We start from the raw sequence: 27303 nt of genomic DNA, 5'->3' as shown, positions 1-27303 counted from the left end.
CAACAAACAAGGTGTTGTTTGCCAGCACTTTAAGAATCCCAGCCTTCTGTTTTCAGTTGCATGAACTTTTTCTGCCATGAACTTAACCTGTCACAATTGTCTTTCAGTGAATATATTTGCTGATGCCAGAAGCAGAAGGTGTTCACAAATCAAGCTTTTGACAGGTTGCAGGCTGGGTCTCATTCTCACCTACACCTTGGTGCCTCGGGGGACGTGCTGTCTTCTCCAGCTGAAGTGCACAAGTATGCCTTTGCTTGCTTCCCTCGCTCAGCTCTGCTCATTCCCAGCTGTGACACTTGGCTGCCTGGAACCCAGGTAAGACCTCTTCAGTATTTAATTTTCCTGTTAAGCATGGAACCAAAGTATGTCGGGGTTTTTCTACTCCTTGTTTCTCCATTAAAGGGAGTGAGGGTTAGAGAGTATCACTTGTATTACATGTCACAGTGTTAAGGTAGGAATTGGATGTGTAACTGCCAAGATTGCTCACCTGGGGCACTTGTGTTTCACAACAGTGCTGTGGCAGTGGTTGCAGCTTAAATTATCTCTGAGTCTGTCCATTATTCTGACAGAGTATAAAATTTGAAGTCCATCACAGAGGGAAAGTATTTGCTCAGTTTTGCCTTGGACAGTGGGTCTGTGGCCAGGTCTCTCTGTAGCCAGGCACAGCTGCATGGGTGCTCACCAGCACCATCTCCCTGCCACATGCCACGCTCTCTGTGGTTGTGGCAGGTGACAGTGACAGACAGCATCATGAAAGCCTGGTGACCCTTGCTAGCTTTCCCTGCCTCTGGTTGCTGAAGTACTCATCTAGGTACAGCTGTTGTCATGTGCTCTATAGAGCTGGGTGCACCAAGCCCACATGCAATACCTGAAGTGCTTTTGTTTCTGTTCCCACTACTCTGGGGGTGTATATCATTTAAGCTCACTCGGTACAGTGATGGCTGTGTGAGGATGAGGAACAAGAACACAGCTGGGAAGCGGTGCTTGGGGCATGCTCATACAGGGATGCCCCAGCAGCTGGAACTGTTTCAGGACACACCAGCCTCACCGGTTCCTACAGGTGGAGAAAGGTGGAAGATGCAAAGACTGGGACAGGTTTAGTTTGGGAGTTCTACTTGGTAGCAGGATGCTGGACTTTCTTTTATACCCATGGCTGCCTTTTGTTTAGCCAACACTTTTGTGCTGGCAAGTCTTACTTTCTTCCAGGTAAATAGGGAGAGGAAGGATGCCATAATGCCACAGTCAATCTCTCTTGGACTCATGCTGAGTTTCCCCTGTACAAGTTTTTTTGCATTGATGCTGACATGACCTGGTTTTCTTCATTACCCCTTAAGATGCACTTGTATCAGGTTTCTGACAAAATTCATAGCACCTGACATCAGGCACTTCTCAGTGGCATCTTCATTAGGACCTCTGACTATCTTTTAAGTTAATGAAAATAAACTAGAATCTCCAGAGAAAGAGTCGAGCTTTGCAAACAGCTCTGCTGAATCTGCTTAGAATTGAGGTGTTTTTTTGTTTGAATACTACAGTATTTTAGCTGATAACATTCTGGTTATATTTTATACTAAGCGTGAATATGTTTTCACGGTCTTGTCTGGAAGCCTTTGTGAAGTGCTCTTCTGCTTTCATCCCAGTTTCAGTGCTGAAGTTTCCATCATGAGATTTGTTTTTTCTACAACTAAATCAAAGCTAGGGTTTCCTTTTAGGCTTTCTATTTTTATTACATCTCTGTCACTTCACTAAAGGCTGGTTCTGGGTACACCCGTGTGCCCTGGTGAGCGAGAGGACCAAGTGATGGACCAGTTTTTCTCTTGCAGCAGTACCAGTCAGAGTTTGATGGGGAGGCATGAGGCTGGGGCTGGCCATCCTGTTACACCTCAGTAAGTACAGATGCTACAGTGACTCAGGCCAATTTTATAATATTATCATGTGATTTACACACCTTTCCAAGATTTTGTTGAAGTACTTCTTTTAAGAAAATGCCATTGAGAAACACTTGACAGTGAATCCTTATTCCCCACTCTCCTGCCAGTGAGAGACCTACGAGATATGATATCTTCAAGTACAAAGAAAACATACATATTGTAATTGAGTCTGATTCAGGTCCTGAAAGGGGCAATCAACATCTGCTAATGAGTAATGAGCATGGGTTTGTATAGCTAAAAAGAGCAGGCTAACTACACATAGGCACTGCTTTACATCTGAAGAGTCGTGTCACTCATCATCTGAATTATAGCCTGAGCCATAGACTGAAATCTGGCAACAAAATGCTGTATTTTTACTGTTGTAGTTGTATTCCTAGTGTTCTGTGGGATCTTCAAGTATCAGTTGTAGGGGTTTTTTAACTGCACCTTTTCTAACAAGTTGAGCCAAGTAAAGCTGGATGGATATAGCCTCAAAGGTACCCATTCCTTTGCAGAGTTTCAGGACAGAACTTGTTTAAAAGGAAAAGCCCTGTAAGGGAAGTCTTAATATGATAGGGAAGATACTGAAAGTTGTTTCAGGCAAAACAAAGTCCTGCAATTATTCAGAGAATTCAGAATTACTCTTTTAATTTATTAATGACCACTTCATGGGGTCTGACAGGGTTCTGACACTGGACAAGAGATTCATTGCAAATTAAAAGAAAATCTGGGAGACCCCTGATATCAACCCTGGTCTCAATCGTGGTCTCATTTCCACCATTATAACTTGGACACTTATTTCAACAGAAATAAGTGGAATTAATTCAAATCTGTCTCTATTCACAGAGTCAGTTGACATGCTCTTTTGTAGAGTTGCTGGCAATGGGTATGTCAGGGTGGGAAGCATAATAAATTATTGCTCATGGCACATTACTTTTCAGTAAAAATGCCAGTGTGCTGAAAATTTAAGTTTTAGCATAGATTTGCAATATGCTAGCTGTACTTTTTATTATTGTTTTGCAGATGGTGTGTTCATTACTGAAGTTCTTTTAAAAATATGTAACTAAGGACAGGAGGGGTGCAGGCAAAGGATAATTGAGTTTTCTGCTTGTGTTGGGATTTAACTGATTTTGTCTGGAGAATGCTGCTGGCTATATAAAACAATTTAATCTTTCTTTGATCATCTTTTATGCTCAGTGCTGATAAGACCCCAGCATGCACAGCATGACTGTGGAGCTGGGTCCTGCCACCCAGCCCTTGGGGACCTTCTCCAGGGCCGCAGCAAGCAACTGACAGCCTCATCAACCTGTGGGATGAGCAGCCCTCAGAAGTACTGCATTATAGGCTACCTAGAGGTTGGTTTGCTCTTTTTCTTTTTTTAATAAACTGAACTCCTCTCGCTCACCATATTCTCACTCTTGCTACTAACCTTATTCTCATCTGTATGGGGAATTTGCCCAGACTAGGCAGCTCCTGTGGGAGTTACCTGAATAATTATCAGACAGCGTGACACTAAGTCTGGTGGAAGGCTGTGCCTCACTGCAGCACATATGGAGGGTTTGGCAGCAAACAGCCTCCACAGTGATGTGTGTCTTCTCAAGGGGGAGAAACATCCCTGAGGTGCACAGGGATTGAGCCCAGGGATTTCTGAAGGAGCTTTGCTCTGCAAGTCCTCTCAGTCCACTCAGGCCCCAGAGGTGAAGCCCACGGTCTGTGTGTGTGAGTGCAGGGGGAGTGGGGTCCCACAGGCTGCAGGGCCTTCTCCAGAAGACATGTCCATATGGTGTTGACACCCGAGGCAGCCTGTGAAGAGATTCACACCATACACTCTCCTCTTGATCTGAAATGAGGCCAATGTTGCTGAAAGCAGAAAGAGCTCCTTACCTCTGAAAAGGGAAGACCTAATGCTGTGGTCCAGGCTTTGGCCATGTGGGTGGGTCAGCAAATCCAAAATGTGGCTGATCAGAGGGATGCCTCTCACTCCCTGGCTGCAGTGAGGAGGGGGAACCACAGGGTATATGGAAGGTGTGCAGAAATGAGGATTCCCCTGTTGTACATCCCGGAGGACTTGGTCCCACTGAGTTAATGAATTGTCACAAATAGAAATATTGTCACTAAATAATAGCCTAGGCTGAAGAGGAATTTAAAATACAGCTTAATTTATAAGCAATTGAAAATAATTACAGTTTATGACCTTCTAGCTTAATGTTGTGACACATTTGCAGAGTAAAGTATGGACATGGAACCAAGCACTGCTCCAAGTTGCACATTGTATCCACAGTTTTCTGCAAAATGTATATATCTCTTTCCTTTGCTAAAATAGCCTGAATCCTCTTTCTGGTCCTAAAGCTGGATGATTGCCTTTTATTCTTGCTTTTAAGGAGGAGATCAAAAAGGAATAAAAAAATTATTATTTTCATTTGCCTGTACTTATCCTTTCAATTATGTAAATACAGACTCATGAAAAGGAGCAGCTGTTCTGCAATAATCCCTGTGATTTAATGCTGCTTCAGCATATCTTGACCCCTGGTGGCTATCTCCTGAAGAGGGTGAAAACTACAAACTGCTGCTTTGCAGAGCTTGAGAGAGAGAGAGAGAGAGAGCCTTTGTCAATGTGTTCTGTTCCATCAGTTTGCCTTAAATGTGTTGTGCACCTACAGTGCATCAGAGTGCCACTCCACTTTCAATTTGCTTTCTCACCAGCACATTTTGAATTCTTTGCTGGAGGCAGACCAGGAATGTTTGCATCTTACATCTTGTAAACCAAAGTTCTTCCTCTCCTCCCCTGATGACCTGTGCCAGATTTCTTAAGAGCAAACCTTACTCATGAAAGTGGGTATTAGTCAATGTGGCAAGCTACCAAGAGCCAGGATTTAGCTGGGATTCAGATGGGGAAAAAAATAAAATTCAACTGCTTTGTGTTTGGGAAGCAGCACTACAAGTAATTTTTAGTCTTTAATATGTCTTAGTGTTTTTAAAATGTAGGTTAAGTGGGTTTTAGCTCAATGATTTGATTTACTACTTACATATGTTTTGAAAGGAAAAGACAGGGCACTCAGTGTTGAGGAGAGTACAAGGCTGCACAATTCAGAAGCAAATGGGATCTGCCAGACATGGACATGCACATGCTTGTCTTTGGAACAGATTTTTATGGAGCAACCTTAAACATAAGTTGTCCCAGTGTCATATTGTTTGTCTATAAAAACAATATGTGTGAGTATGCATGGTCCTTCCAACTGCTTCAACAACCTGAGCTCTCTTTACCAGAGCTTTGTGAAATGAGATGACAGAGTATTTTGTTTTTTAGTTTCTTGCTCGTCTTCTAAAATGTCCATTCATACATTTGTCAAGTGTGGTATAGAATAACTGAATATAATACAAAATTACCACGTTTAAGAAAACATTAATTATATCTATGTAAATCTATGTCTCTTTATTTATTTAAATGCAAAAAATTCCCAGGTGATTTCATAATGCAAAGATGTTAAAGCCATTCCCAATTCTTTGTGGATCCTGAGTGTGCCACTCATCTCCTTCTGGGTCATTTCCAGCCTCCCAGCCATGGGCACTGAACTCATGCCTCCTCCTTCAGTTCCCTCTGGGGTGCTGTGTCATCCCCTCTTCCTCCTGCCACTGCTCCCACCAGCCAGGCACACACCTTGGGCATCACCTTCTGCTGTGGCTTGTTCCTGCATCCTCACACTACGCTCTGCCCAAATCTCCTGGACTCAGCCTGTGCAGTGCATCCACCCCTGCCCACACTGCTGAACACTTCCCGGGGACCCTGCTGGCTGTGATGGCTGCTCAGACACTCCCCATGGCCCAGCACAGGCCATCTCCCAGCCAAGCACCTTAGCCTTGTCACCTCTTCTTGCTCTCCAGCTCAATCCCCATCTTATCACCTTAAACAGGAACTCTTTGCCCTCACTATGAAAGCCTCTCATTCAGAACTGAGATATCAGTTAATCATTATCAGGTAATCATCTTCTGCTTGTAGCATTTTCAAATAAGACCCTTGTATCCTATTGATATCCTGGTTTTCCTCCTTTGCATTGGTTTTAAACTTTCCCAGTTCCCCTATGCTTCAAAAGACACTGACAGTGGTCAGGGTGGTGGTGTCATCCCAAACCAACTACTTACCTTGCACCTGGTCTTACTGAGATCCTTTCTCCACAACCGAAAAAGTGTAATTTTTATAAAGTACCTGGGGAAGACCATGACCAGCACTTACTGTGTGCATGCTTCGTGCATATGATGGTTCTCTTGGGCTTGTATATGAAAAGCCTGAGTGATTAAAAGCACAGGCATCCAAAGCAACAAGACAGATTCAAGCCTTGCAATGGCATAAGTGTATGTACATCCACCTAATTTTTAGTGAAGAATCCAAATTAAGCTTTTATTTTGTTCATTTTGTTTTCTAGGCTGAAGAGAAGTGCTTTCTCTGTGATTCCAGATACCCATATAATCCCTATACCCAGCACAACAGTCACATGGTCGAAAATGTTATCACAACGTTTGAGCCCGAAAGGAAGAAGAAGTGGTGGCAGTCAGAAAATGGTAAGTTCCTCAGAGAAAACATTATTGCAAAATGTTACTGTGGGATTTCTTTACATAATTGGCTTTCACAAAGTTGCCTTCATGAACAGATGAAAAAAACCCTGCATCTGTTCTTTGATTAGGTAATACTGAGTGATTAAAACCCATCTGTGTGTAGCAAGATAAGATTTCAGGAAGTCTGTGTTTCTATGGACAAGTTTTAAACTCAGCACCTCCAAGAGCTGACCAGAGGATGTGTGGCAATGCTTGCTCATACATGAAAGACATATATTTTCCACAGGGTGTCTGCCCTGACAGAGAATTTTCATTTGGGGCAAAATATAGATTTTCCTACAGATGTAATATAAAGAACATCTGTAAAACACAAACACCCATTTAAAAATTATTTTAAAAGAAATAATAGTTTAGGAAAAAATTAAATAAAGCTTAGCTGTCAGCTCCCTTATTCTGATATTCCCAAGTTCATTTTCTGCAGGGCTGTTCTTGATCCATTCATCCTCCAGCATGTATGATTTTGGGGTTGTCCTAACCCAGGTGTAGCACCTTGCACTTGGTCTTGACAAATCTCACTAGACTCCCAGGAGCCCACAGCTCGAGCTTTTCCAGGTCCCTCTGGATGGTCACTGATCTTTCACATGTGTCAGCAGCACCACTAGGCTTGGTGTCCTCTGCAACTTGCTGAGGATATGTGCAATCCCAGAATTGATGAAGATAGTATCCTTACATCTTCTCTGGGAAGACATGCTAGGAGGAACAACATTTACTCTGTCTTATTTGACATACAGGGATTACGTGAAAAGCATTTGACTGGTTGGAAGTTAAGTCATAGAAAAATAAGATAATATGTTACCTCTATTTTGAGTATCCAGGTGAAAATCCATAAGCCTTGTTTTTTCATGGAGTTTAGTAAGGATCTGTCACTGGCTTTGGACACCACTGCCAATAAAGCTGTGGGCCAGCTGTGAGAGGAGCTTTCCTTGTTCTCTCAGTCTTCCTTCTGGGATGAGGTCTCATGCACAGCCTGGTCAGCAGGAGTCCTGAGACTCCAAATGTGTACAATGGGGATATCAGCTGAGCTCCTGGAACTCTCTACAGAGAGTGTGGGACCTCTGGAGGTTTTTTTCCATATTCGTTGCAGTGTTGGAAGATGCCTGGTGCAGTAGTTCTGCTAATGAAAAATTTCTGGAAGTGTAGAAGGGTTTAACACCTCTGTTTAGCATGAAAAAATACCTCATTTTATTAGTTCTCTTTTTCTTTCTTAGCAGTAAGTGAATTATTTGAATGGATTTTAAAAAATAAACCTAACTGCATATAGAAAAACACAAACCCAGCACCCTGCTATGACCATCATTTACAGTCTGAATTATGTGAGCAGGACCTTCAGCGACCTCCTGCAGTCTCAGTGACATGCAGCATTGCTGGTGACAGTGCCAGGAAGGCAGCACATGGTATTGCCCCGGAGAGAGGGCCAGCTGCACGGGTTTGTGCACAGGGGATGCCCTAAAGGGTCTAGCTGCTCTGCTGGAAAAGGCATCTTTAAATGCCCCATGGGAAAACTGTCTCAGCAACCCCTTCAATGTACACATTGTGCACTTCATTTTCATTCTCTTTTCAGGCATTGACCATGTCAGCATTAGATTGGACCTAGAAACTTTATTCCAATTCAGCCATCTTATCCTGACCTTTAAGGTACATCTTTTACCAGAGCTTTTATGTAATATTATACACTAATTAACCACAGGAATAAATTGCTTAGAGAGGCAATGAAAGCTCCATCTTTAGAGGTTTGTAAGGAGAGGTTAGATAAACACCTGTCAAGTATGGTTAAATTATAGTTGATCCTGCCTTAGAGGAGGAGGATAGACTGAACAGCTTCGTGTGCCTTCTGAACCTATTTTCTATAAATCCAAGAATTAAAACTGAAAAAATACTTCGCAAAATTACTCTCCAAAAATATAGGACATATCTGAACTGCAGTTACTCTTTCAATTTTGTTCAGTTCATGCATATCGATTATGATCCAGATGATTACATTTTTTTTGTACTAAATTCCTAATTGTTATGGTAAACTTCCTTACTTAGAAAGCAATCACGTATCCATCTGAAATGTTATCTTTCCTTTTTGCTGGAGAGAGGTTCTAATGAGCTTTTTCAGACACCTCATGTAACTATCACAGTACCTGTAATGAGCCTATAAACTCTCATATACAAAATTTTAGCATCCTCCAAAGAGGAATATCAATATCACAACCCCTAAGGTGTCTTATTAATGCTGGCTTTGGGAATTCTTGAAATGTTTCTTGCAGACATTTCGGCCTGCAGCTATGCTGGTTGAGCGCTCTACTGATTTTGGTAAGACCTGGAAAGTGTTTCGATATTTTGCACATGATTGTGCAGCTTCTTTCCCCAACATCTCTTCTGGTCCAGCAAAAAGTGTTGGAGATGTTGTTTGTGATTCAAGATATTCCGACATCGAGCCCTCCACTGAAGGCGAGGTACTGTCAAGTGTCTGTTTGTATGGTTCAAATCATTTGTGGAACTGAAGGTCTCTTGTCTGTGTCTGCTAAAAGCAGAGGCCTGTCCTTTGATCCCTTTGGTGGCTGCTCATCTCATCTCTAGTGCTGTATTGATTTGTTTTGCAGGTTGTTTTAAAAGCCTTGGATCCCAGCTTTGAAATAGAAAATCCATATGTGCCATATATCCAAGGTATGGACACTACATGTTTTGTCCAGTGACACTTTGCTGATATTGTTTGTTTTTACACTGAAAGGGTCAACAGCTCAGCTGGTGTAAGTCAATGATGTTGAAAATTAGGTACCTAAAGATCTTAGGGAGACATTGTATTAGTAAATTAAATGGGCCAATCTTGTTCTCTAGCCCTGGGGACAAACAGCAAAGCTCTGCAGAGCACATCCATGAAGCTAAACTGTCTTTCCCTTTGGATTCAGGCCCATTCCATACTGCTTTTTGAGAGCAGTCACAGAGGTACACATGAACCCATGAAGACAGTGGCTGGGAAAATGCAAAGCCATACCAAGTAGGATGCTAACACTTATGCAGCTGTGTGCCAGGAGTGGGTCCCTGCACTGCCACTGTAGGCATTACTGATCTTGGCCAATAGTGGATCATTTTCATTATTTCTTCACTATGGCAAAATTCTTGGATGACTGATTCAAGCTGAAGATTTCATACTGTTCATTTTAGACTGAACTCCAGCTCCTGATCTCTCCTCTTCTTTCCTTCCAGATCTCATTACATTGACAAACCTAAGGATCAATTTTACTAAACTCCACACCCTTGGAGATGCTCTGCTTGGGAGGAGGCACAGTGATCCCCTTGAGAAGTACTACTATGCCATCTATGAGATGGTTGTGCGGGGCAGCTGCTTTTGCAATGGCCATGCCAGCCAGTGTGATTCCATGCAGAACCTACGGGGAGATGTTTTCCATCAGTCTGGGATGGTGCGTCCTTAACGCTGTCTCCGAAAAGGGGAGTCTTGATTGGTGTTTGTGAGAAGGAAGAGAAGGAGGGAGGGAGCTGAAGGAAGATCTCTCATAGTCTTTGGGTTGGCCATTTGCAGCTGCTAGTTGTTAAATGTTTCAATGCAGACTCTTCCTTTAAAACCCGGGGTTGGAATGCACAGAAGCTGTCTTTGTTGGCACTACTGTGGTGTTTCAAAAGCAACTGGGACAAGACGTGTTGATAATAGCAGCAAAATTCCAGAGCTGTAATGGTGCAAATGTAATGCAGTAAGCAGCCTATGGCATGTGCAGACTTGAATGGCCACTTGTTGGGTGCATTCCACACTCCAGCTGGGCTTGGAGGCTCTGCAGTGGGAGAGGAGGCATTGGCACAAAGAATAGTTGATAATGCAAAGCTAATCCATGAAAAATGGATTATTAAAAATTCCAATAATGTGATTGCAAGTTTTTTCCCTCTGGGAACAAGAGTTTTTTTTCTCCTGGAAAATATGTATCACAATATAAAGACATATAGGGAGAGAGAGAAATAATCTAAAATGCTGATGTCTCCTTTGATATCTCTTTCAGTAATTTTTTTCTAAATGTTGCTCAGTGGCTTTAAAACTATTTGGTTAATGTTTGGAGGGATTCTCCAGATCTTTTACTCAAATAATTGAAAATTATGTCAGCTGAGGGAGCCAAAGAGCTTCAAATTTTCCTGATCTTGCTGACATACCTTAAACAAATATCTCTCCTCTCCTCTCCTCTCCTCTCCTCTCCTCTCCTCTCCTCTCCTCTCCTCTCCTCTCCTCTCCTCTCCTCTCCTCTCCTCTCCTCTCCTTTTTTGTCACCTTCTCTGCTCTCTGTTCTCATCACATTACAGGTCCATGGGAGATGTATCTGCCACCATAACACTGAAGGTTTCTCTTGTGAAAGATGTAAAGATTTCTACAATGATGCTCCCTGGAGGCCAGCTGAAGGGACACAAGATAATGCTTGCAAACGTAACTCAAACATGATATTTTCCTTTTTAATAGCCAGGAGTGCGTGTGGCACAATCCTAGTCCAATCCATAAGGGGATGGCCAGGTTTCTGGAAGTGAGACTTTTTCATGCCTCATCCAGAAAAACAGATTCCTGCATTCACAAGTACAGGGTTATCCTACAAGAGGAAGAGCTGTTTCAAGAATTTAGACAAGGCTAAATTATTCATTTCCATAATAATGAGTAACGCAATATACACAAGAATAATTTATTAGGATCTGTCACAAATATTCAGCTGGAGATTTCTTCAGCAGAGCAATGTTCCCCACTGCATATCAGGAACACTCACCTGCATTTCCAAGTTTAGGATACAGTTCTGTCTGAAGATTCCAATTTTTTTCCCCCAGCTGTCACACACAAGGCCTGGGAATAATCTTGCTAGGCACTGAAATCATACAAGTAACCAGTAACCTTGTGTTAAGTGCAGACAGCAATGTGGCCAGACCACAACATTTACATGATGTGAAATACCCCGCTGTTTGCTTTGGTTTCAGGTTGTAACTGCAACAGCCACTCCAGCAGGTGCCACTTTGACATGGCTGTGTACCAGGCCAGCGGTGGGGTCAGCGGTGGCGTTTGTGAGGACTGCCAGGACAACACCACGGGCCAGCACTGCGACAGGTGCAAACCTTCCTTCTACCAGGATCCACTCAAAGTCATCTCAGATCCTCGGCCATGCCTCCGTAAGCTTGCCTTTTCAACTTCTGTAAGAGTGACCCAAAGCAGGGCTGTTCTGGTTCCCTTTGCTCTGAGCTCCCATGCTTAAATGTCCACATGGTTGTAAAAATGTTACCAAACCCATGACATCCAAACTGCCCTACTAAGCAGCTGCATTACAGTATCCTGCAACCACCGTTGTGAAGAGCTGCATATTCCAACTCCTTGCTGAACAGAGCTTAGAAATCCAGCAAAGCTATCTTTTTCCTTGAACAAGATAAATATAAATATGAATAGCAGTAGTGATGTTGCTTCTGTGACCTTCAGCGATTACAGAAGAGGCTCCAAAATGATGGGAGGAGTAAATAACTTTTGCTAGATACCTGCCAAATGCGAGAAAAATAATCTTTCAGACATGAAAGCTCTTCTTCTGAAAGATGACCTAAATTCATTATTAACACAGGATGGAGAAAACGCTCTGGTTGTTATTTAATTGTAGCAATTGCTTGCCATGAGAAGTCCTTAAGGAGGCAAGGCAGATCACCAGCAGCTCTGTAATTACATTTTCATGCTTACATCTACCTGTGCTTTTTTTGTGTGTCTCCCTGACCCTGCCTGCAGCGTGCAGCTGTGACCCCGAGGGTAGCTTGCCCGGGGGCGTGTGCGAGAGCCGCACGGACCCCGCGCTGGGCACGGTGGCGGGGCGCTGCCCTTGCAAGGAGAACGTGGAGGGCGCTCGCTGCGACAAGTGCAAGGCGAACTACTACGGGCTGAGCAGCAGCGACCCCCTGGGCTGCCAGCGTATGTAAAGCACCTCTTCCAGTCTCCTTTCCAAAGCGTTTTTGAGGCATGGAGGTAGTTGAATGCACAGATCCACACGCTAATGCTCTACTTGAGTCACAAAATAGCCAGTTGCCTACTGTAATTTAACATCAACAAAATTCAAGGTTTCTGGTGCAGCATCCAAGACTGAAACAATGCAAAATCACTTACAGAATGCATAGGATAACATAACAGATCAGGCTGTTGTTAATAGAAAGGTTATTAAATATGCAACTTAATTGAAAAGGGATATTGAGATGACAGGAGCTACTGCCTTGCCAAAAGAACTTCCAGCCAACCATTCCTCGGAGAAAGGCTTGGTGAAAGCACATCCCTCCCCTGCCCAGGTGCACTGTGGGTTTGTGAGCGCATTTACCCACACCAGGTGCTCAGCCACACACAAGGACTGCCGTGCAGATCAGTACCCAGCACTTGGCAAACCACTGCTGAGGCCTTCTGCCAGTGCCTCTGCTCCCCCCAGAGAGGATTCCACCGAGGAAATTGTCCATTTCCAAGGGCAGTTTGAGGGCTGGAGGGTGCCAGGACACATTCATCTGCAGGGTGTCTGTGTGGAGGATGGAGGCTGCCTGTCATGCTGATGCCACATCTAACATAAATGCCACCCCTGGGCCGTCACTGGGCCCTGCAGAGGTAACTGCACTTTTCTGTCCCTGCAGCCTGCAACTGCGATCCCTTGGGCAGTTTGCCCTTCTCCGTCTGTGATCCTGCCACGGGAGAGTGCCTCTGCCAGAGGTTCACCACAGGGCAGCGCTGTGAGAGATGCCTTGTACGTACTCAGTTTTTGGTTTCGCTTCTGCATGTGGTTGTGGAAGTCTCCTCACCCATCTCACACCTTTCCATTACCAGAAAAGTAAACAATTAGTCAAAAATTCAAAATAATTTCATAGCTTTATGCTCCCAATTTGCATTGACACGTCTGCTTTTCTTTCACTGCTCCCAAATATTTGTGCAACCAAATTGCAGGGGGAGGAGCACTCCCAGGAAGGAAAGGAAATGCAAAATTATGTCCTTGATCCATCTTAGCTGTTTACAGAGCAATTTGCTTGTACAAGTGGGTAAATATCTGGCTCTTGCAGTGGCTGGGCACCCCTGCTATCTGGTAAGAGGAGCCATCTCCCATGGCCAAGCACAGTAGTGCTCCATTGTTCATCCAGCAGAACTAGTTTTGTTTTGCTTTGCATACTTAAAAATTTGCCATAAAAGAACCTTTCTTTTTATACCAGGCAGGATACTGGGGTCTTGGCAGCAGCTTGTATGGCTGTTCCCAATGTGACTGTGATATTGGTGGATCCCAAAATAACTTGTAAGTTAAAGTTCTCCAAGTTCCTTCTTGGTTTTAATTTTTATAAACTCTTAGGCTAGATTTTCTGGTTAGATTAATACAGTCACAGTACAGATAGGAAAATAGAATGTAGATGGAATTTCATCACATACAAACAGTGTAAAGTTGGGTGGAGATATTGGAAATTTATTTGTGGTAAGGGGATTTACCTATTTCCTTTGAAGCCAACCTCAAATCTGGTTGACCCTAGAGGTCTTTAATATGAAATATAAAACATGCTTTGAGAAAACCAGAGGCCCTAATATTATTAGAAATTAGAAGTTAGAGGTGAGATTTTTAACTTAGCTTCCTACCTTCAATGCTAGAATTTTTTTTTCTGGGTCCTATTTAAAATGTATAATTTTAGAAGCAAGGTTGGTTTCAATTGGACTACTCCAAAAATCTGTTGGGCAGGGGTCTTCACTACTGCTGTTAGGCTTCAGACAGAGGAGCACACAATTCCATGCTGTAGAGCAGCTCTTTGTGAGCAGGTAAACCACCTGGTGTGTTAAATATACGTGTAAGCGTCTGAAAACATTCAATATCACATCACTCCTTCTGAGTTCATGCCTGGCCTCCATAATTGTGGCTGACAGATTATTAAGAATTGTGATAGAGTGATTCTTATTGAAAAAGATACAAGAAATGATACAGTAATAGACAGTAACAGATGCTCAGGAAACAAAAGGATCAGTGCTTCAGGTATGGAACAGACAAAGACAAAGGAGGTTGTGAACTCTGAAGTCATGGAAAAGTAGCATTGAATAAATTCAGCATCAGAAACAGAGGAGGTGGATGATAGGAAGAAGTTTAGTAATGGAGGTAATCCAGCAATGAGAGAAATTAAGCAAAGGTGGAACAAGGGTGGGTGTGAGCTGCCCTCATGCTGTGAGGACCCAGCTGTGCCACTCTGATGTCCTCCCTTTTCCACCTCCTCCCGCAGGTGCTCGCTGCAGGACGGTCAGTGCGAGTGTCTGCCCAACATCGTGAGCCGCCAGTGCAACGAGCCAGCTCCAGGGTACTTCTTTCTACCCCTGGACTATTATATTTATGAAGCTGAGCATGCAAGGCCCCTTTCTGGCTCTGCACCCTTGGTAGGTATTTGGCTTTTTGGGTGTTGTACTGAGAGGGGATCATTGCAGTGGTCACATGGGAGATGAGGCTGAGGAGGAGAGCCCTGCCTGGGGAGCAGTTCTTCAGCAGCAAAATGCAAAACAAGCCCCTTGACCATTGTCAGTTTGTCTTTGTTTTTTGTGGACATGACTATTCCGTAACTGTGGCTGTTAAAAAGGGACAGTCATTACAGCGTGGTATAACCTGCAAAGCTGCCCTTGCTGCTTCTCAAGTGCAGGCTGGTCTATCATGAATCAGAGAAATAAATTTAATTATTTAAATTAGAGGAAAGTATTTGAGTTGCCAATAGCTCTCATTAAATGTTTTGTTTCTGGGAATCTCCAGCAAGGGAAGAATCAAATTGCTCTCTGCTCCATTGGCCTAATTCCTTCTGCCTTATATAACATCATTGATTGTAGCCTAATTTCCTCAAGAATTTGGCATCCATCTGTAATGTTTTTAGAAAAATTAATTTTTTTCCCCCCTTTAACATGGGGGTAGTTGTTCCCCATGCTGAGTGCAAGCCTGGAATGCATCTCTTCCTCTGACTATGCTTTTGCTAACATTTTTTCTCTGACATGTTGTACAGAAACTATACATAAGGAATAATAAAAAAATGTTTATTTGCAGGTCGCATCCACAAATATTTAGCTATAATCACAATCAGTTATTATCCTACAGTCAAATAATTAAATGGAAAACAGATGTCTGGGACATAGCTTATGAGGGAAAAGTGCAAGTTAATTTTAAGGAAGTGAGGGAAAAGGGTTTCCAGCAGCTGCTGGGCCACAGTTTAGAGTTTCTCTCAGTGAGAATAGATCTTGTTTTAAGAATGTGGATTTTCATTTACTTGCTTACCGCCCTTCAACATTGTCAAGACAGTGCTGCTCCTCTTTTATTACTTCATAGGTTCAGCCAAGCACTCTTCCAAGGTGTGACATCTACTTCCAGAAGAAAGGCTATGAGTTCATGATTGAAAATGGAAAGATTGTGTTAAACAGGAATAAGAAACGAACTGTAAGGAAATCTGGACTGGAACAGGTAAATTGGTACTTGAGCAGTTACTTAAGTTTAGATGAAATAATAACATTTTATTTTGTAACAAAGGGCAAGGAAATGTCTGAGCGCATGGGATTTGCAGTCTTAGACATTACAATCCTGACACAAATAAATTTTTTGGTACACAGTTGGGTTGGACATTTTATTATTCACACTGACAGGCTTGCTCTGCTGTGTCCGGTGCCTTTGTAGACTCAAGTTCCATGAATTTTTGGAAGAGAAAATTCCTTATGAAAGGTAATTTTCTTTTTTGGTTGCAAGACATTTCCAACAAGTTTACCAAGGCATTAGCATGGTACCTCCTGCACTTAAATGCAGCCATTGTAAGTACTGATATTTACGTATCTTTCCTATAATGGAATGGTCCAGCCATGTATGAAATCAGGCTTACTTTATTTAAGGTTTGCAATGTGAATGTTTGGAGATGGCAAATATTCAGAGGTGAGTGGATTATTCTGGTCCCTCTTATTGCTGTTGCTGCAAAGTTATAGGAAGCTTCCCTTTACATGTGTCCCCAGATATCCTACCTTTGGGAGAGTTCTTAGATTGTCAATCTCAAGCTTGTTCAGAAAGTGAGACTGATGGCTAAAATAAGTAAACAATGTGGCAAAAATATTTCCTTTATTTTTTTCTGACTTTGTTTCTTTTGTAATTTGACTCTGTGCGTTGTTGAAGATGCCCGTGTGTCTCTGCAGGGTGCGATGCAGGTTGGACAGGACTGGGATCTGGCGCTGGTGCTCCGGCAGCCCAGCGCTGGTCGGGATGTCACATGGACAGGACACGGCTTCGCCCGCGTGCCCAGCGGAGCTGGGCTGAGATTTGTCATCAGCAATGTTCCCTTTGCTATGGACTTTGACATCACAGTTCGCTATGAGCCCGAGGTACTTGTGATGTCTTGTGTGTCTTGGGATGTTGTGATAGGTGTAAGGTCTATTTTGTAAATAATTAGATGAGCAACTTGTCCTACTCTTTAAAACTAAAATTAAAATTGCTTGGTTTTTCACCCAAATTAACAAATTGCCTTACCAACCAAGTAATGTGTCCTCCACTGACCCCCTTAACCCTTTCCACTCAAATATGAAAAATCAGCATTAAAAGTGTTTTCTAAGCATTGGCCAAGATTTCATCTCCTGAATGTTTCTCTTTTGGCACCTTTATTTGGACTGGACCTCTACTCAAAAACTGCATGGAAAATGCAGGTCCTTTTAGACAAGCATCCTGTACTCCTAGCTGGGATTTTTTGCGCAGTAAAATGTGTACAGGCAGGAGTAACCTGTGTAGATACTTATCCAGGCCTTTTGCAGGCATCCTGCTTCCCAGTTGTTCCATCTGGACTCTGAGATGTGTGAAAATTGTAGGAAAATGGTCAAATTACTATTTTGTGCCTTGAGAAGATTTCTTAATGATGATGACATGTCTAGGGAAATCTGTTAATCCAAATCTGGTTAAACTCAAGTCCTTACCCATGTCTTCCAAAACACACGCAAGTGTTTTATTGGTACCAGCTTTTGCATACTCCTTACTCTTTTGCAATTCTCTGGGACAGTCCCACAACTCAAGATTTTCCTGCTGTCTATTGTGTTCTGTTCTCTGACTGGCACTCTGAGACAAAACAATCTCCCAGTGTCTTGAAACATTGGAACAATTTTTCAGTGGGCTAGTTTGAGGTAGCTTTTTCTGTCTGAGGATTGAAGAGTTGGGTTTTAAATACATTTGTTACAAAATCTTTTATGTTTACTATTTCTTATTAGATGTATGAGAAGGCAGCTAATGAGGGATATCTCCAGAAAAACACTGTGCTAAGAAAAGAAACAACTCCAATGACTCTAACAGAGCTGTTTCCATTTGAACCAGCTGAGGTCCCATTTCCGTCTCTGCTTTTCATTATCTATTGCAAATACAATGAATTTTTCACAAATAACATTGTTTTTCAGTGCTGTAAAGAATAAAGAGAAAGTCTGTCTTGTCACTGCAGTGTGCAGTGATTCAGGTGGCTTTCATTAACACTTGCAAAGAGAAAGCAGATTTTTCAGATACAAAATATAGCCATAATTTTTGTCTTTGATTTATAGTTCTTGGAAGACTGGCTTGCAAGCGTTGCCATCCAGACTGCTGGTATCTTGTCAGGTCAACACTGCAAAAACAAGGTCCCTTCACAGGAGCCACATGAGTTGCCTCTCCCAGCTACAAAGAGGTCTGACTGTTGCTGTCTTTTTTGCCTGTAGATCTTCTGTGTACAAATCATTTACTGAAGCACTGCAGAGCAACATGTGTGGGATAGTTGGGATATCAGAAACACGTGTGGCCTTTTCTGTTGCTGGCACACCACAATACTACATAGGCTCTGAGGAAGTCTGATGCCCCAGTGCTTAATCTGGCAAACATTTGCCAAACCCAGGAAAGCAGCCTGAGATCCAGCTGGGGTTGGTTGCTCTGGTGAAGATCCAACTCCAGCTGCTTCAGAATAGAAAGGAAATATTGACTTAAAGTCACTGTCCTAGTCTACTTTCAAAACCAGCTTTTAAGCTTGGACCTGTGTTAAGAACAGAGAGAAGCTAAGAGGATGTCTTGATCAAATAGGGACAGGAAGGGATGAATGTGAACAGTAAGTTGCAAACCCCCTTGCTAGAAGCAGTAAAACCTGCCATTTTCAGTTTAATCTCCCCAGGATTAAATTGCATTTAGTGAATCATCTGGAAGAAGTCCTGCAGCTTTCCCAAAGCCTGCAAGCATGGGGCTGGGTGTGCTCCTCACAGCAGCAGGGCTTGCTCCAGGCTGCAGGCATCAGTTTGCAGGCACAGAGGGAAGGGAGAGCTCACAACATTCAGTAAACTTGCCTTGTCCTGTCTCCTGGCTATAACTGTGCTTCATTTCTGCTAAACAGGATTGCAATTCTGCAAACTCCAGTCTGCCTGGAGCCAGGGACAGAATACTTTGTGGATGTGTATTTTTCCCAGCTCTCTGCCTCTGACAAAAAGGCAAAATCATTCATCTTGATTGACTCAGTGAGTAGTTCTGTCACAAGTCCCTCGAGGTTGTATTTATACACAGTGATATTTTTATTTACAGACTTACTAGAAGTACTTTTAAATAAGGTATAGTGTGTTTTAATAGAAATTCAGCTTCTGTTTTTCTCCATTGGCATTGTTTGCATATTTTTGTATGGGAAGGCAGAATTGTATCTGGTTAAATTTTCATGGAGCAATACAAGTCATACATGTTGCATAGGTTGCATGTATCTCTATCTGTTGCTCATTGATTATGAACACAGTCCATATGTATGTGCTGATAAGATGCTGTGGCTATGGATATAAATTTCTACAGCTCCTCTTAAATATCTCTAATTTGTTGGGATCATGGATATTTTTAAAGATTATATTGGAAAAGTAAAATTAGTCTTGTATTTCCTGGGAATCAGTTCCAGATATTTCCCAGGTTTTCATCAAGTCAGGAAGTGGGTGTTAGTTTTGGGTCCTTCTCTTGAGAAAAATATTTTTAGGTCGATTTCTCTTATTACTCCTGCAGAACTGGACCTGGCAAGGGCTGGCTATACTTGGACATAGAACCTTCAGCCAATTTTTTCCTATCACAGTAATACAAGTAAAAATTTTGGCCAGACACTACTCTTGGAGTCACTAACACAGCACAGCAAGACCAGTTCTGAGCATATATCAGAGGTCTTATTATAATTTTATTTTTTTAAAAACAGTCTCTCTTATTTGAAGAACTCAGGGAATGTTTAGACCTTCAGAGAATAAATGTGAATTTAGATGACAGAATGGCTCAACTGCATATTTGGAAACCCAGTGCTCCAGGCCTCTGTCATTGCAACGGAAAGCACATTAGGAGAAGGTGGGAAATTCTGATTTTCAATATATCTAAGCAAAAATATTTTTTTTTCTCTCTTAACAACAAAGCTTGGACTTATTCCCAGAATTGGATCTGTGGAGAACTTATGCAGTGAAAAGGATTTAGATGAGTACCAGAAGTATCGCTGTATTGAAATTGCATCTGAAGTTGGGCCTCACGTCCTGCCCGAAGCGTGCGCACGGCTCATCGCGAGCCTGTCAGCCCGAATCCACAACGGCGCCGTCGGTAAGGACCAGCCTGCACAGGCAGCTCTTCTGGGCAGTTGCTGCTTTTTCCTTGAGTTTGTAGGATATGTTGACTGTAGAGCTCTCAGCCTGCAGTGATGTAGAAGTGAAGATAGATGGTAGATGGTCAGCATGGTAGATGGTCAGCATGTGATATCCATGGATGTGCAGGGTATATCCCGCTGACCCCGGCGTGGGCTGCAAACACCTCTTGGTGGCATGAATCTCAGAGTCCATCACTCCTGATGGGCTTCATGGAGCAGCATGAGAGGGACCATGGTAGTGGGTTTTGTGTCTTCTGAAAAGCATTTGAATCAGATGCCTTTATCATATGGCCAAGGCAGTAACTTTCCTTCTTTTCTGGCTGCTGTTAAATGACAGAGAAGTTTCCAAGCCCTCTCTCTAAATGCTGCATGCCAGCTGAATGCCTTGGTAAGATTCCAGACGTGGTGGTACATAAGTTGGTGTACTGGAAGAGATTCACCAAGAAAACCTTGATGATATTCCAGTAAGAAGGCAGCGGCAGGTGGGGTTTGAAATTCCAAGGCAGCTTCCTGGACCCACCACTAGCTGGGCTCAGTAGCTCAGGGAATTTCCCAAGTATTTGTCCCAGAGAAATGGAACTTCTCTGCACTTCCAGTAACAGGAGGGGCCTTTCTGGGCAACTTTGGTGGCCAGCTTTGTTCAGGGAGCCTAGCAGCAATGCCTCCAAAGTGATGGCATCTGCTTGGATTGGGCAATTTTTAGCATTGATGCCTCACTTTAACATCAGGCAATGAGGTCACAGCTGTGCAACCAGTGAACCCCTCATTTAGGCTTGGGCTGAGCTAACTCCCTATTGGCCTGATTCCTAAAGTGATGAGATTCTTCCAATGAAATGTGGCACTTTGGTTTTCTAGTGCTTTCCAGAGCATTCTGGGCAAACATACTCTGGGGGTTAGCAGAGCATCTTCACTCAACAAGTTAGTCCAAGTTGTCCAGAAGGAAACAAACAGTACACAGATGCAGACTAAATGCAGCTTGCAGGTTATGTCCAGTGCTGCAGCTAGATGCAGATTTATAGCAAATCTTTCTAGACTTCAGGATGTCTCTATTTGGATCTACACTTTGCTACTCCCTTTCTGTCCTACCCCAAATGTGTGCTGAAGGCAGTGCCTTCACTGTTGGTGCTACACCATCAAATGATCTAAACTATGGCAATCATCAGGTTAGTGAACCCCTGAGAAGAATAATCAAGCTCTTTCCTACCTATTTTCAATTGTGAAACCTGCAAGCTGATGAGAGCAGTAAAACTCCTTGACCACCAAACCTGTTTTGATTTTCTTTCCCCTTGCCAGCATGCAAGTGCAATCCCCAAGGGTCGCTGAATGCCAGCTGTAGTAAACTGGGGGGCCAGTGTCAGTGCAAGGCCAACGTCGTGGGACGCTGCTGTGACACCTGCTCTGCAGGCAGCTATGGCTTCGGCTTCCACGGCTGCTACGGTGAGTGCCTTGCAGCCAGCACCACTACCAGTACCACTAGCATACCCCAATGTTTTAGGGCTTCGAATCCTAGATTATGTGTCAAGCAACAGAAAAAATGTTCCCACAAATAACAGGTTTTCCATCCCTGCTGCCTTTGAGCAGTGATGAGATGGGTTAGCAGGAATGCTTTAAGGACACAGCTTTGCTTTGGGTGTTTTCCAGCCTGTGAGTGCCACCCGCAAGGCTCGCTGAGCACGCTGTGTGACCAGGTGACAGGGCAGTGCTCCTGCCGCCGGGAGGTGGACGGCCAGCGCTGCAGCCGCTGCCTGGCCGGGTACTTTGGCTTTCCCCACTGCCGGCCCTGCCTCTGCAATGGCCACGCGGAGCTGTGCGACCCCCTGACCGGAGAGTGCCTCAATTGCCGCGGCTTCACCGCTGGAAGCCACTGTGAAAGGTCAGTTCATGGGCAGTGCTGCAAAGCTCCAGCAGACACTGGTGGTCTTCAAAATGCCTGTGTAGCTGGGGGCCTACAAATGCATCAATGACCTTAAGAGGCCATTGACATCAATGACCTTAACAGGCCATGTAGACATGAAACTGGGCCTGGCTGCTCAATGCCAGGTACCTATTTCATTGCTATTACCTATTGCATGTGGGAATGTGCATGCAGTGCCTGTGGGTGGATTGCAGGCAGGGCATGTACCCAGCATTGCAGCGGGCTACCTGCAAGAAGGCATTTGACACATGGACACCATGGCACCATGTACTAGGAGACACGTACAAAGCACTGTGTGTGGGATAAACTGACTTCTGACAGGTTCCAAATTGCCAGCTTTCAAATTTAAAATTCAGCAAGAGGCTAGCCAAGAGGCTGAATATTGTGCTGAATACTCATTTTAATACCTGAAATTACCTTCAAGGAGTTTAAGTAAATGTGCCCTCTTTGCTGGTCGTATTAATTCCGTGTCACCAGCAAATGACTTTTCCCACATGTTCCAGCTCCATTCAGAGCACTGCTCCTCTTTTTTATTTTGCACGCTGGCAGCAGTATCGCAGTTCAACATGGACATCAAAATTAAGTTTGCTTAGTTTGGTTCGGCTGGACTGTACCTTGTCATTAATTTTTAAGAGGTTTTCCTCATGAAAACTGTTGAACTTTTCCTGCAGTGCTTTTAGACAATACAGTCTTTGGCTGTTCTACTTAGATGGCAAACAGATTAAAAATGGGAGACTGAAACAGTTCTTGCCCTGTGGCTTTGCAGGATCTCCAGACCCCAAGGGGAAGATAATCAGATAGCCAAGTATTTTAGCCTTGCCCGTATACATATGGAGAGCTGTGCTCCCACTTGCCACAGCAGACTGAGGATGCTCCAGAAGCCTCTGTGCTGTTGTTGCTGTAGCTGCAGGATTGTGGCGGTTGGGATGCAGAGACAGTGGTGGTGGGCAGGATGGTTGAGCCCCCAGAGAGCCCCAGAAGCCCCCACCAGATCAGGTAACAGCACAGCCACCAGCACCTTGAAAGAGCCATTACCCCAGGTTTGCAGAACATGTCAGACAGAGCATGCAACAATACATGTGTTGCATCTGAAATATGCAGTATTCTCTGAGTACTCTTGAGGAATGATTGCTTTTTTCGCCTGTGCCAGCACTTTTTACTGTCATGCCAGCCACTCTGTGTGTGTGTCTGGATGGAAATAGATGAATATATGTGCTGATAGGTAAATATACAGAATTTTTATATGGCAGCTTTTAGCTGCCTATGCAGAGCACGTGTGATATGCCATATCATAATTTGCAGAGGATCAGGAACGGGACATCATGCCATGATCAATGTGATCAAGTGAAGCCAATTTATGCAAAAAGCAAGCTGTATTTATACTGTGTTCTACTGTTCATGCCTCAAGCTAATACATGATTGGTTAAATCCTTCTGTGCACGTGTTTCAAGCTTTCAGTTAATTTTAGTTAGTTTTTCTTCTTCATGCGTCTCGCTGTGGTTTTCTTGTCTGCCTTTACATCCTGAACCGTCTGCTGCTGAGCATGTTCTTCTTCTTTCGTGTCCTTCAAGGGCATTGTGACCTTACTCAGTTTCTATGAAGACTGGATTGTGCATATATATATATATATATATATATATATCCATTGTCTTGCAAAAAACCCTCAACAATAATCATTCAGTTTAAAATTGTTCCAGGATAGGTGGAAGTCTTCACAAACATTTCTTGAAAGGAAAACATATGTCTTTTACTTTTTGCTTCAGATTTTGAGAATGCAGCTCTGATTTTCCATTTTAGATCACCTTTGAAGCTTGAAATATCTCTACCAATTGATGGAGATGATAGCATTACAATGATCTGGAATACTAATTTCAATATATGTATGTAAATTGATTCACCTCCATGAAGCACTTGACGATTTTCCCTGCTTTGTGTTGACTGCTTTGGCAGGTGCATGGATGGCTATTATGGAAATCCTCTGGACGGAGAGCCCTGCCACCCATGCATGTGCCCAGGGGCCCCTACAAGCAATAGATATTTTGCACATTCCTGTTACCAGGACTCCCAATCTGCACAGCTTGTCTGTAATTGTCTCGAGGGATATTCAGGTATGAAGCAAAATAAGGACTGGTTTTGATACTACTTAAATTAATGTAAGAGAAAAAAATGATCATCCTCCACCTGTCATGTGTTCAGAAATGACAATGAGGTAATTGAGATTGAGAAAGGCTCTGGGTCCTGAGGAGCACAGTGAAGGAAGAGAGTCCTTGGATGAGGATAATCCAGTGGCTGTGGTTTCAGAAACACCAGTCTGCCCAGAATGGTTTCTGAGATGTAGCACCCAGATCAGGGCAGGCATTGAGATGAAATGCAGTACTAGTTGTAATTCCAGCAAGCAAGAACAGAGCATCAGAGTTCATCTGAGCTCCTGGGTATCCCCCACCCTCCAATGCTGCTGTTGGTGTGAAGGACTAAGGAAAATCCTGCAAATATGACTAACCCTGACTACTGCCATTAAATGGACTTTGATGGAAAAAGGTGTTTGGAGGTCTTGTATGATGGGGCACCTAACTGCTCTTACTGAAAGGACTTCCTTGGTATAAACAACTTGGGATGAGGAGTGTGTATTTCTACCAGATTACAGTGGGGAAGATATAATTAAAACTGTTCAGTGGATTAAAGGGCAATGGTCTCAAACAGGTGCGTATTTTCCACTGGAAATGTACATTTGAACAGACAGTCTGAATCTTTTAATAATATTACTGGAAATTATATGTTTCGTTTGAATTCCATCAGCCAGCAATATTTTTACCTTCTTCTGCCAGGCAATCAGTGTGACAAGTGTCCTAGTGGGTTCTACAAAAACCTCAGCAGCCCTGGGCTTGACTGTGCACCATGTCCCTGCAATAACAACATTGATTTGACAGACCCAGAGTCCTGTAACAGGGTCACTGGGGAATGCACCAAGTGTTTACACAACACCCATGGAGCAAACTGCCAGTTCTGCAAACCAGGTTATTTTGGCTCAGCCCTCAATCAAAGCTGTCAAAGTAAGTAACAACACTGCAACTGTGTTTTACTACCAATAAAATGTTTTTTAAAAACAGGCTATAGGGAAAGGCTAGACCTTGGAGGCAGGACAAAACTAAAGCAGATAAATAGAGCAAAATATAAGAATCACAAATATATTTCTCCATTTACCAAATATAAATTTATCAATTATACAAATAACTTAACATGGCATCTGTTAAATTCTTTGTCATCCAAGTCTTGCTAACTCTCATACTGAATATCACTTCTAGGAAATATTCATTTGTGAAATGAAAGCAGTACTCTCTGTTAGAAAAATAAATGTGCATTCAGCTTATTCAGGAAGGAATCAAAAGTAAAGGAATCATTGATAATTGTTTATCCATGTTGCTGGCTGATGCCAGCTAAGCTCAGTTAGAGCTCAGTTACCAGATGATCCCTTGCTGAACTTCCTGCCTTACCAGTTGTTTTCATTAAGTGGCTAGAGTGAGGCAATTGAATAGATTCCATGAGGACACATCAGTAACTCAGCACTTTGAACAGAAGAGTAGGAGTGTAAGGAAAAGCAAGGCACAAGCTTCTTCCCAGTTTTTCTCTAAACTTATTTTCACAGATGTGCCTGACAGAGGATTTAATTTTTATGGCCAAGATAACTATAAGTATAGTCAAGAAATGATTTTTCTGGGAATCTCTAAAATACAGTCCAAGCCCATCCCTTGTTCATTCTTGGAAGATATCTGTTAGAAATTGTTAAGTAAGAACTTTTGGCTCCTCACAAGCAAGGCTTCTTATCTTACTTGGCTTACTGGGGATTCCCACGCTGGATAATGCCTACTGTAAATCGACTTATCCTTGCCCAACATATTTAACATTGCATTCTAATAAGATTCCAAATACACTGAGCCTTCATTTTCTGTGCCTGTATTGAAAGGGCTGAACATTCCCAGTAAGTTTTCTCAAAGCCATGCATAAGTTATTACGGAAAGACAGGTAATGTGTATGAGATTAGACATATTAGACATAGACATATGACATTAGACATACATTAAAAGTAAACTTACAACATGGGCTTTATATCCAGGTCTGACTTTCCATCAGCTGTCTGTATTACTGTCTGCTGTAATAATTGTCCTTCTTTTTCAAGGCTGCACGTGCAATCTGGCAGGTGTTCACCCTGCCATGTGCCCGGGGGGGGATGCAGCCTGCCTGTGTGACCCAGCCACAGGGGCTTGTCCTTGCCTGCCCAATGTGCTGGGTGCCACCTGTGACCAGTGTGCCCCCGGCTACTGGGACCTGGCCAGTGGAAAAGGATGTCAGACCTGTGACTGTGATCCAAAAAACTCCCAAAGCAACAAGTGCAACCAGGCAAGAAAATTACTCTGTTTTCTAGGAACCAGGGTGGTGGTGTTTTGACATAGCAAAGTGGGGACCGTCTTATAAATGAAGATCGCTTTTTTGGTCATATTCCCTGAAAACAAAAAATTCTTTGGAAGTTTGTAGTTGGTGCAATCACACTGTGAGTCATTAAATCAAAAGTGTTGTTCTGATAATGAGGCTTTGCAATTTCTCTTTGCATGTTGTTTTTTTTTGTCAAGTGGGTCTTAGAAATACATTGTAAAAAAGATGTCACAGGAAAAAGCTGCCTCATAAATATGCATATAGGGAAGAAGGTCCAAGCTTGCACCCAAGAGGCTGATGAGTATTTTTTAAGTGTTTATTTTCATAAAGTAGCAGCTGTGGCCATTACATTAATCAAGCTTCATCTATCATATTACCACAGTACCTTTTCTCATCTTTAATTCCTGTGCACATTTTAGAGCTAGAATGTAGAAAAAATTAAACAGCATTTCAGAATAGAGAGGGGAAATTGTGGTCCCGTGGAGTCAACAGCAATTTTGCCATTGACTTCAGAGCACCAGGGGCTTATCCTAAAATCTCGCTGATGTGCTTGCACATTTTTCTTTCAATATGCTCTCTGTTTGTTCCAGTTTATTCAGTAAATTTATTATTTTTTATAGCAAACTAAGTTCTTGACCTCAAAGAACTACCAGCGGTTATCAAAGTTGTAATTCCCTGGTGTCTAATTTAATAGCTGAATTACAAAATATTTTTCTAGGGCAATGTGCATAATATACTCTCAAGGTTTTCAGTTACAATTGATCTATTGCATAGTTTAAGTTGAAATGTTATTATGAGTTCTTAGATCTAGCAAAAATAAAATATAAGTCTATTTTGCAAAGGAAAAGAATCCTCTCAGAT

The 27303-nt window shown here is 42.8% G+C and overlaps 1 protein-coding gene across 2 annotated transcripts in view; it reads left to right on the top strand.

Annotated features, from left to right (window-relative positions):
- The first annotated feature begins 240 nt into the window (after positions 1 to 240).
- Positions 241 to 27303, top strand: part of LAMB4 (laminin subunit beta 4) — a 41169-nt gene continuing 14106 nt past the window's right edge. For both annotated transcript variants that reach the window (XM_038155635.1, XM_038155633.1), the window contains exons 1-24: positions 241 to 315; positions 1821 to 1883; positions 3105 to 3262; positions 6329 to 6464; positions 8080 to 8153; positions 8771 to 8959; positions 9107 to 9170; positions 9711 to 9925; positions 10809 to 10929; positions 11463 to 11651; positions 12247 to 12426; positions 13125 to 13234; positions 13692 to 13771; positions 14733 to 14883; positions 15812 to 15943; positions 16657 to 16842; positions 18034 to 18155; positions 18846 to 18966; positions 19879 to 20056; positions 21393 to 21536; positions 21741 to 21972; positions 23965 to 24122; positions 24840 to 25064; positions 26189 to 26409. In XM_038155635.1, the coding sequence (XP_038011563.1) occupies positions 1850 to 1883; positions 3105 to 3262; positions 6329 to 6464; positions 8080 to 8153; positions 8771 to 8959; positions 9107 to 9170; positions 9711 to 9925; positions 10809 to 10929; positions 11463 to 11651; positions 12247 to 12426; positions 13125 to 13234; positions 13692 to 13771; positions 14733 to 14883; positions 15812 to 15943; positions 16657 to 16842; positions 18034 to 18155; positions 18846 to 18966; positions 19879 to 20056; positions 21393 to 21536; positions 21741 to 21972; positions 23965 to 24122; positions 24840 to 25064; positions 26189 to 26409 (3420 nt within the window). In that variant the 5' untranslated portion in view covers positions 241 to 315; positions 1821 to 1849. The remainder of the gene's footprint in view (positions 316 to 1820; positions 1884 to 3104; positions 3263 to 6328; positions 6465 to 8079; positions 8154 to 8770; positions 8960 to 9106; positions 9171 to 9710; positions 9926 to 10808; positions 10930 to 11462; positions 11652 to 12246; positions 12427 to 13124; positions 13235 to 13691; positions 13772 to 14732; positions 14884 to 15811; positions 15944 to 16656; positions 16843 to 18033; positions 18156 to 18845; positions 18967 to 19878; positions 20057 to 21392; positions 21537 to 21740; positions 21973 to 23964; positions 24123 to 24839; positions 25065 to 26188; positions 26410 to 27303) is intronic.

Source organism: Motacilla alba, chromosome 1A, assembly GCF_015832195.1.
Source record: "Motacilla alba alba isolate MOTALB_02 chromosome 1A, Motacilla_alba_V1.0_pri, whole genome shotgun sequence".
Classification (NCBI taxonomy): domain Eukaryota; kingdom Metazoa; phylum Chordata; class Aves; order Passeriformes; family Motacillidae; genus Motacilla; species Motacilla alba.
The sequence above is the reverse complement of the archived record's forward strand: the minus strand, read 5'-3'. Positions and strand labels throughout refer to the sequence as shown.